This window comes from Chelonoidis abingdonii, chromosome 10 (genome assembly GCF_003597395.2).
Source record: "Chelonoidis abingdonii isolate Lonesome George chromosome 10, CheloAbing_2.0, whole genome shotgun sequence".
NCBI lineage: Eukaryota > Metazoa > Chordata > Testudines > Testudinidae > Chelonoidis > Chelonoidis abingdonii.
Genome location: NC_133778.1, coordinates 32,802,318 through 32,812,994, shown reverse-complemented (window position 1 = coordinate 32,812,994; position 10,677 = coordinate 32,802,318). Strand labels below are relative to the sequence as shown.

Here is a 10,677-nt window from a genome sequence, read left to right as displayed (position 1 = left end):
CATTTATCAGCTTGCAGAAAGTGCTCTGCACCTCAAAGGATTAGATCATCTGTTTGCAAAAACTGGGTATGGATTACTGGATTATTTATGGATTTCTGTTCACAGATGCATTCAATGCTGAAATAGTTACCATAGGGACAACCACATCTTGTATGACTCCAGTACTCATGATGCAGATTCCAGAGCATGACAAATATATTGTTCACATACATACACTTTGCAGCACATTCATCCCTTTCAGTAAACTAAAAACAGCAAACAATTTCATGTGTAGTGCTGACATCTGGTGGCTAAAGCAGCTGCAGCAATTATACACATTCCTCAGTACATAGATATACCTTCAATTAGTCAGCTAGGGATTAGCTGATTTTATGTTAACCCTGCCCCAAACACCTTCACTGAAAATAGAGACTCTGAATCAGATGTTAAGCCTGGATGGTAAACACTTGCAGGGTTTTTGTTTAGTTCTGTCAGAAAGATGGAGGCTTAAAAGATTTAGGGCCCAATGTTGCAGACTCTTACTCACATAAATAGGCCTTACACACACACGGCAGATGTCATAGGTCACATGGGCTGATTTTTTTTAGGGGCACTTCTGGCCCAACCCCTTTCACCAAAGGTTTTTTCTCTACCCGTTTAAAGACACCTCACATCATAAACTATGCCTACGGGCCAAAACACCAATGCAGCTCCAGCCCAGCCATGCCCCCCAGCAGAGCTTTTGGAGATAGGGGTTCCTAGGACAGACAATGTCCAGCTCCAGCCCTACTCCTGGATTTCCATTAATTTCAAAGGGCCTGCTTGAGTATGCATTGCTGAATTAGGTCCCTATTTCCTGAATCAGTTTGGAATTTGAAATGCTACCCTCGCCCAACTAAAATATATGCGTACAACAACGGTGTGGAACCTTGTCTGGGAGAAGAACAGCCCCACAAACATACTCTCCAATCAGAATGCCTGAAAGTGTATGTGTATGAGAGTGAGTGAGGGGGAGATCAGAGATGAGAACATTCTTACCGCTCCCATTTCTATCTCTCACTATGATTACACCAGTGTTGTAAGCAAGAGAGTCCCATCCCGCTCAAGTTTTTGGTGTTTGCTCCATAAGATTCTGGAGAGAAATACTGAGATATAAAATCACTGTTCATAACTATTCCATTTTAGTGCTTAAGAGTTTCTTTCCTGCAGGCATGGGATTTTTCCAATTACTATAGTTGGAGCTGCAGTGAAGACTATTTAAATTATTATGGTTGACACCAAGTTACACTGCAAATTAACACTAGTAGTTTCTGCAAGCTTTTTTTTTTTTCGCACCATCTTTGGCCACACACTGTCATAAAGAACTTCTCTCCTAAATTATCCAAATTACCTGAACACACATCTTAGCAGTCAGGGCATACAAGCAAAAATATATCTCCAGCCAACCATTTACAACAACAAGTTAAACAAAATGGTATTCTAGAGACAGGCAGATTACAGACTGGTGAGGAAGTATGGGGAAGCTCACATACATATCGGGTCAAAATTTTTCATTGGACAAAAGATTGAGCTTTTGTCAAAAAGGAAATTTCCACATGAAATGGCTATTTTTGAAGAAATTGGTTGAGTTTCTCTTGGAAAACAAAGAACCACAAATGCCAGCAACCAAAACCTGAAACATTTCAGTTAGTCAGACTGAAGTTTCCACTCAAATAAAAAATGTTGCATGACTGCCCAAAAGTTTTTCGCTTTATGTTGCTGAAAACTGATTTAACCACAGATTTCTGCTGCCAAAACCTGGGGGGGGGGAGTGGGGGGGGAAGTGACCTGGTACAAACCTGAACAAATTTGTAGGAAAATGTCAACACAATGATCTCCTCCCCTATGCTTGTCAACATTTTTTCACGGAAAAAAATCACTTCCCAACTAGCTGTTGCCCCCCTTTCTGTAACACAGGTAAATAACGGAGTTCAGTCTCCAGGCATGTTGACTTGCAATGTTGACAAGCGCTGACTGCATCTGAAAATATTTTAAATTAAAACATTATAAATCACAATCCAGTTTTATAGCTTCCCCAATTATTTTACACAATCTGTAAACAATTGTGTAGCAGTCGACCCAAACAACTAAACAAACACATCTAGAATACAGACAAATAACACGCGTGATCAGATCAAAACGTGACTGCCCAGAGCTATTTTTCATTGGTGCCTGAAGTGCTACAGATTGAAAGCCAGCTAACAGGAAGAAGAGATTGTAAACCAATCGGGGAACGCTTTTCTATGGCCAATCAAAAGCTGTCTTGCACAGCCGTTTTAGAAGAATGAGGCTTAGGGTGGTAAGCTATTCTTCTGCCTGCTGCTGCTGCCTGCCCGCTCCAAGCAGCAAGGAGCTTGCTCGCTCGGTGCAGACTGTGCCATAGGCTAATGAGAAGGAGATTGGCTTCACTGAGAAGAATTACAGGCTGCTAGGTTTGCCTGCGTTACTTGCTAGCTGGAACTAAGTTGCCTGCTCATGTAATGCACTCACTCACTCAGGAAATCAGAAGCTTCTCTAGGAAAAATCTTAAGAAGCAATGCACAAGGGTAACAACTTTAACGGGGAAGAGAATTATAGAGACATGGAAAGATGCCCGAATGCAGGTGGTGGAAGAAGCAGAGCCAAGTGATGGGTTCGGTTGTGGTTATGTACAAGACCTTAGCTTGGACCTGCAGGTTGGCGTTATTAAGCCCTGGTTGCTGCTAGGTGAGTACGTATTTTAATTTAAATTTGCATCCCTGTTAAATGCCTGCTCCTGGAAGGGTCTGAGCACCAACCACGGGGGTGCTTAGCTCCCACGAAAGTCAACTGGAGGTGGCGCCGATACACATCTTTCATAAAGTGCTCAGCACGGCACTATTAAGGGTCAAGTTCCTTCCAAGAGGTTGCTATCTTGGCATTCATAATATGACTTTCTTCATGCTTGCCCTCTTGCGTTCCTGCTCACGTTGTTTTTATCCAGTTAAGCAGATGGAAAGTTGGATTTATTAAACTCAGATGAGAAGTTACTATACACAATGTAAACATATTTAGATTGCATTATTAAAAATAACTCATTGTCCCCAGGGAAAAAACAAATAGCTAACTTTTTTTACAATTAAGTAGAGTATTTGCTTTGTTTATATTTTCACAGCTCTATGCAAATAATGCAATAATGAGCCCCTTCTCTTTACAGGATCACAAGATGCTGCTCAGGATCTGGAGACAATGAAAAAATACGGGGTAAGAAACTGCCTAACAATGACTATAGACTGTCTTATATTTAGCATTTGCTAGTGAGAATGCTTTTTTAATCATTAGAGAATATTAGTTTTCTGACTTTTCCCTTTAAAAATGAGCTATATTTTATATTTAATTTAATAAGGTTGCTACTCAAAAGCTTGCATCTGATCCATGCACACAATGTGATGGGTGTTTGTGGCTTTCAAAAGAAATATGAAATTTCAAGATTAGCTGTGGTTTAAAGTTTTGCTTTATTATAGAACAGATTATATGCATTTCAAACCGTGTATTCATCAGTCCTCAGATACTAAGCAGGGTCAATGAGCCTGCTCAGTGTTTGAATGAGAGATATTCAAGGTGGGGGACGACATGGTCCTGAGTCTTTCCCCAACTTTGGTCCCTTTCTAGATCACTGGTGATCTAATGAGAGTGGAATGTACTCCAGGGGGATTCCCCTGCTGCAGGCCAATACTCTGGCAGTATAGGGACTTTATGGATAGCCTTATGAAACCTTGCTATAACTTACAGTAGTCTCCAGCCAGGCCAGAATTCAGACAGCGCAAAAATGGCAGAAGGCCATCTTTTCTCTGTCCTGCCTAGTCTGTACCTGCTGCACCATGAGGCCCCATGCTCCAGTAAGCAATGCTGGTGACTCAGTAAGTGCACTGTTAACCAGTTCTCCAATGCCTCAGCATAATGCTAGGGGACATTTTGCTGATGGAGGTGTTGCCTCCTCAGCTGTAGGGCTGGCTAATATATTGTAGCTAATTTTCTTTTCTGTTCTTCTCCTGTGCTCTGCTGTCTCCTTCTTCTGTTTAAATTCCTTATGCTAGCTGGTGTAGTTAGAGTGTGGGCAACAGATATTCTCTCTTCATTCCCTGCCCAACAGATATTCTCTCTTCATCCCTGTGAGGGGAAGCAGTAGCTCTTCCATCATATGATTCAGCAAGAGGGTTAAGGCCCATTGGCCAGATCTTTCCCCAGAGTGCCTAATACTGCTAGCAGGCAAAGGTCAAGTAGAGGACCAGTCAGCGCACCCAGAGAGCAGAAGACCCTCACAGTCTTAATTTAATTTGGGCCCCCTCCACATTCAGCTGGGATGTTTTTGCTTACTCATAGTCATTCAAGATCCCATGGCTCCTTTCTACAAGGTGTCAGTCTTGCCAAATTCAATTTGGTTAATTAGATTCGACCGGCCTAAAAATTCCCTTAGTAATTTATTGGATATGGAATTCTTCATATTCTTTCATTATCTGTTACATACTGTGGCTATGCACTATTAAATAGTAGGTCCATTCCACCCCCGAGGTGGCTATGTTTCAGTGATAAGTGAGGGGATTCCTATAAGTGGTTTGCAAAGGATTTTGGGTGCCTTCTTTATGAAAGGAACTAGATAACCTAAGATGCAAACTTTAACCTGTAGCAGCAACTTCTCAAAGATTCATTTTCAGAAGTTAACTTCTTGAAAAATCATCATTACCCTAATGCTTAATTCTTCTTTTGTTAAGATGGACTGAAGAAAACTGAAATGCCGCTTTATACATTTTAATACTATATATAAAATCTTAAGTGGATTCAAAAAGATAGTTAAATCAGAAACACAGACAGAATGTCTGAATAAAATTGAGTACTACTATTTGATGTTCCAACTGATGTCTGCTTAATGGATACTGCTATTTTTGTTCTTGTCCATTTTGCTTGTTGTCGTCATAAACTACTCTTTTTTTTGGCTTAGGTTACTCATGTCCTAAATGTGGCATATGGAGTTGAAAATGCCTTCCCCAATGACTTTATATACAAGAATATTTCTATACTGGATCTCCCTGAGACTGACATCACATCATATTTCCCGGAATGTTTTGAATTTATTGAGCAAGCTAAGATGCTGGTAAATCAATATTTCATACTATTAGTTATCCTGGGTATGTGGCAATAACTTAAAACAGTTTCCTTTAGTTAAAAAAACAAAAACACATCAATCATGCTTTTCTTAGAGTGATCAAATATTGTTTACTATTATCTACTAGATTTATTTTTTTAGTGCAGTATTTCTTAATTCGATCTAGAGCAATGAGTGACTTTTTGATAAGCAAGTCTTAACATGGGTCCAGATCCCTCTTCCAGGAGTAAAACCTGCAGGGGAAAAGGAAAGCTCTATAAGCTTCCAGAATTCATCTATTAGGGAGGCAGTGTTTTGACATACCAGAGAAGAAACAGGGAGTTTGGCAGTGCCCCTGGAAATCAGTGGGATTTTTGCTGGCTTCCTCCAGCTGTCAGGGATACCTCAGCCTGCTACTGTCCCTTGAACCTCCCTTAAAATTGAAACACAGTAAACTATGAATTCAGCATAAAAATAGAGCACACGTTAGTAACTGTAATTGTAACCAAAGGTCCTGATTCAGCAAACCATCCCCGTTCAGCAAATATTTACTGAACAGGGATAGACATAAGTTTGTGTTTGACTGCTTTGCTGAATCAGTGCCTAACTGCATGCCAAAATTCCTGTAAAAGAACAAAAGTAGGAAATAGAAGAAAACTTGCATGGCAGCTTTCATTTCTGATATTCTGTTCTGTGTACATGCACTGGACTGGTCTCATTTCTACAGAAGTGTGAGACCAGGAAATCAGAATTGAGATCTACATAGCAAGTCTAGGAACAGAATTTTGCTCTGTTTTAGGTTGATTCCTTTTTCTATAAGAATTAAGGCAACGTCAGGGTACAGAGGGGGAAAAAAAAGATGTCACATCTCATGCCGGAATTACTAAAAAGCTTGGCAGGCTCTACAGATAATCAAAGTCCTCTGTAATTGTTATATGTTGAATGGCCTGTACAAAGTATAGTAATTGACTTTAACAGTGCAAGAAGAGAAAATGCCTTGAGAGTCAAACCTGGTTCTGGCTTATTCCACCAGATCTATCATGTTCATTATTTACATAGCTTAGGATAAAGGAAGGTAACATTGCCCCATCCGCTTTTGTGTCATGTAGTATTCTTTCTTTCTAACATATCATTTACAAGTTACCTGAAACGGGGTGTCACTTAATGACCTTCTTCAAGTTTCCAGTTACGATTTCCACTTCATTCCTAAATGATACTTGCCAGCTTAGTGTCACTGCTCCACTTCAGAAGTTAATTTTCCAGTTACTTCTCTATAATCAGAAGTATTCTTATAAAACCTTTCATGGTAATACTAATATTTCTGTACTGCAAGATGTTTAGGGCACTTTATCCTTGTTTGTAGGTATTGATATTTATACAATTGCTTAGAGCTAGATAAGGTGCTTTTAATAAACCTAAATAAACAGTAGGAAATGATATATGAAATGTCACTGCCTGTATAATAGCCAGTAGTAAAACAGTATCTCAAATGACTAATGTGTTTCATTTTTCTCTTGAAGGATGGAGTGGTGCTGGTGCACTGTAATGCAGGAGTTTCTCGTGCTGCCGCAATCATCATTGGTTTTTTAATTAATTCAGAAGGACTCAATTTTGCTAGGGCATTTTCTTGGGTGAAAAATGCAAGACCTGCTATCTGTCCAAATCCTGGCTTCATGGAGCAGCTTCACAAGTATCAAGAGTGCAGTAAAAAGGCAAATGGAAGCACAGATGATCACAAATGATAAAATAAGAGAGATGCATGCAACTATCTGTGTGGTTATTCTGTAACAAATGTGCTGGCATAGCATACCTTAAACGGTCATTTCTGAATTTAAATATCTGTGTATGAGGGGAGGTTAAATTCCTTTCCCCCACAGTTCATTCTTCAGCTTTTTAGTCTAAATAGACTGTTACACTAGTTGGTCCAGACCTTCAGTTGCTAAGAGACCGGCTTTTTCCCTGATAGTCTTCCATTGACTTCAGAGATGATTTGGCCCGAGGACACATTTTTCCCAGAGTGGTGAGAAAATGATCAAACAAGTGCTGGTTTGTTTGAAACATCAGGTGGAACAGAATGGTAGGTTTTCATTGAACTGTCTGTGGAGGTAGCAATAGAAAAAGAAAAGAAAATGCAGGCTCAGATAATAAAGTGACCCCATCTACTTTAATACTAAGTCCAATCTTTATCCAGTCTAGTGGATTTTAAAATCTAGATAATAAAGTGTTCGTATAACAAACTGCCTCTGTTTTTTTTCTTCAGTTGACTTTGCAAGGTAAACAGTTTTTATTGAATTCTGTGGGGTGGCCAGACAGTAAGGAGCCTTCTCTTCCCTTGCATCCTGTTCAGGAGTCGGCCACGAGCATCCTTAAGAATAAAGGAAGTGCTTCCTGCTGGAGCTTTCAATGATACTAGTCTCCAAAGCAGGAGGGGGAAACTTACCTCTTCCTCTTTATCTCTTGCAACACATGGTATAGGTAGGCTTGTTCAAAAAAGTTTACTTTTTCAAAGGATGCTGTTTTAATGTGCACTCCCCAGAAGCTGTCCACTCTGTAAGCCCCAGAATATGGCTAAAGACTTAAAACCTACCATGTTGTGTACACTTCCTTACAGAACAAGGACAAAATTCTGCCCTCATTTACACCCCTTCTAACCAGTAATATAAACTGTTTTAAAACTGAAGATGGAGATGACATAAAGAAGCAGTGCCAAAAACAGACGTTTAAAGCTGAGATACCTAAAAGAGAGAGGATGGTGGAACAATGAGTAATTTTTTCTTGAAAGTTCTTCATCTCGTCATTATCCTGCCAGCTCTCATAATTGACAAACAACTCAAAGTGAGAAATTCAAGAATAAATAGGTGTGAAAGGCTTTAAAAGATTAATTTATTTACCATAGGCAGTATTCTTGGTTTCGTGATTCAACATTTCTGATCTCTTAATTTGCAGTAGAAATGAAATAACACAGGCTTTGGGTGGGTCAAGTATAAATGTGTATGTAAAATGAGGGACAGCTGAGAGATTTGTTATAAATATATAACATGCCTGCCTTTGGGCACCAGCAACTTGACTTGTAGTATTTCCTACAATGGGTTTAGGAAATGCCACGGTAAATTTAATTATATTAAGCAGTGGGTATTGGTATTTTTAAAAGGTGGCCATTGTATTAGTATGTATATTTTGGCAAACTAATCTAAGTAGGAGCTTTTATCAAAAGCTAAACCAGACAGTGTATCTCAAGCATATTATCAGTAATGTCAGCAATGTTCTCACAGCTCAGTAGGGTTTATTTTGTCCTAAACGTCCATGGTCCTGATTCTGCAAGCAGATCTACATGAGTGTGAAGTTTTACTGATGGTAGTGATGCTTCACATGGGTTCAAGAGTGGACTCACTTGCAAGATCTGAGTCTATATCTGTTAATTCCTGGAGACTCCAGGACAATCCTGGAGGGTTGGTCACTCACAGTGTATGTCGTGTGTGTGTTAACAGTTTTAGGGCAGAGGTGACAGTTTGCTGTGCATGTTAGTCTTAGGTATGGGAGAGGCTGTTGTGGATATTCATCTCCTGGGGGAGGGGGTGTAGGTAGGGTTACTTTTCCACCCCCACCCAAGGTAAGCCAGATGTAATCCCAACCACAAGGCAACTTTGCAACTCCCCCTTCAACAGTCACTTACAGTATCTAGTCACATATATAAAATTGATAACATCACTGAATGTGGTGTACGTTGCTGTGTGTGTGTTACAGTCTCATGGGATGGGTGTGTGTGTGTTACAGTCTCAGAGTATACATGAGAGAGGTTGCTGTATGTGTGTTACAGTCTCACTGAGTAGAGTTTGCTGTATGTGTTACAGCCTCACAACACACCCACACACCCAACAACCACCACTTGGCCACCATGAGACTGTAACACACCCAACAACCACCACATGGCCACCGTGACACTGTAACACACCAACCCTTATCACTCCTATGACACTGTAACATTCCCAACAACCACATGGCCACCGTGAGATTGTAACAAACCCAGCAACCTACCCTCACCTCCTGTGAGATTGTAACACACCCAGCAACCTCCCCATTGCCTGCGTGAGACTGAAACACACCAGGCAACCTACCCTCACCTCCTGTGACACTGCGTTGGTGTCACTAGGCATAAATTTAGGCCTCAGTGAACATGTTGAACTCTACTTGATCTAGAAAGCTAGCAGCTGTGAAATTAAATGTGTCACAGTAAGTTATCAGTTGCAGCACAGCTAAAACCGGTCTAAAGCAGTAGTGATAAGGCCTGTGCACCTTTAGCAATGTCTGTTACAGCTATCCCCCTATTCTATTTTGTTTCTTACAGCTGTCCCCTTACTCCATTTTGTTTTTTGTTCTCCTCCTGTAGCCGCCCCTCCCTGGCTGTTAAGTTGTTTACCAGGGCTACTGCCCTTCTCAAAGGGAGGGCCCCTTAAAGTTGTTTACCAAGAGCCATTGCCCTTCTCAAAGGGATGGCCACTTGTGTGCGTGCTAAGTGGGCGACCACTGCCTGTTCAATAGGGTGTCCCTGTTCACCTACTTGTTAACTGGGCTGTGTAAGGAGGCAATGCAGAGCGCAAGACCTATTGTGTTTTAAGATCCTGGGCATGGTCATAGATCCTGTGATTTTGAGTCACTACTGCACAGGACTCTGCCAAGCATTCTCGTCTCACCTGCAGGTTTTCCCTATCCTCTCCTACCCTGTATCAAGGAGGAGCCAATCAAAGTACTGGTGGGAATACTGCTAATTTGCCTTTAAAACCAGGACATTTTCTGGATCAGACCCCAGGAAGGTCCTTGCTTTGCCACCTGGGTTTCTGATCAGCTAGGGTCTTTGGGGGGCCCCTCCGCTCTCGTTTGTTTTTGAGTGTACCCCCCGTTTAAACTCCCCCTCCCACAAAGAACGACTTGCCTGCTGAGAGATCCTGATTATCGAGACCGTATCTAGCCTTCCTGATGTTCTGCTGCTTCTGCTTCGCTGCTTACCTGGGGGCGCGTAGAAATCCTCTGGGAAAACGTTCCTATACTTTTAATTATTATTAGCTGCTGGCTCGTCTCCCCAGCACACAGACTCAAAGCTAAACCTTGATCTGTGTCTCAAACCGTCTCCTAAACTCCGCGGCCACTTGCCTAAAATAGTTTGGCGCGCTAAGCTCTGCTCTGGGCTTTGCCTCGGGCCTCGGCTTTTCAGCGTATCCACTGCTGCAGCCACAAATCCCTTGGCTTCCTTCGAGCTGGATCCTGGGCTGCCAGCTTGCACCCCCCCCCCCATGCCTGCTAAGGTGCACCTATTATGAATCAATTCTAGCTAGATAAGTTGTATATCATTTTGCATAGCTGTGGTTAAGTAGGTTTAGAGAATGTTTATTGTGCTCTGTAAGTAGGATAACAAATTGTTGCAATTGTGTCTGTTACTTACGTGCTAATTTGTGTAGCTTGGTTAGTTAGTATCATAGATAAATTTATTGGCTGTTCTGTATAATTGTGGTTACAGTCTGTCTCCCGCTGCCCCACCCTAGCCCCCTTCCCCCCCCAGTCAC

General features: G+C 41.3%; 1 protein-coding gene across 1 annotated transcript; it reads left to right on the top strand.

The window, feature by feature from the left end:
- The first annotated feature begins 2,293 nt into the window (after positions 1–2,293).
- On the top strand, positions 2,294–7,870 carry DUSP19 (dual specificity phosphatase 19). The gene is made up of 4 exons (XM_032783788.2): positions 2,294–2,724; positions 3,194–3,240; positions 4,976–5,128; positions 6,640–7,870. Exons 1-4 carry the CDS (start codon positions 2,499–2,501, stop codon positions 6,859–6,861), a joined length of 648 nt encoding a protein of 215 aa, XP_032639679.1. The 5' UTR covers positions 2,294–2,498; the 3' UTR covers positions 6,862–7,870.
- The last annotated feature ends 2,807 nt before the right edge of the window (positions 7,871–10,677 follow it).

What these genes read in the sequence shown, in the direction of transcription:
- DUSP19 (XM_032783788.2), top strand. Translation starts at nt 2,499, where the DNA reads ATGCACTCACTCACTCAGGAAATCAGAAGCTTCTCTAGGAAAAATCTT. An exon ending in TAAGCCCTGGTTGCTGCTAG is followed by an intron (nt 2,725 to 3,193) that starts GTGAGTACGTAT and finishes TTCTCTTTACAG; the next exon opens with GATCACAAGATGCTGCTCAG. An exon ending in TTGAGCAAGCTAAGATGCTG is followed by an intron (nt 5,129 to 6,639) that starts GTAAATCAATAT and finishes TTTCTCTTGAAG; the next exon opens with GATGGAGTGGTGCTGGTGCA.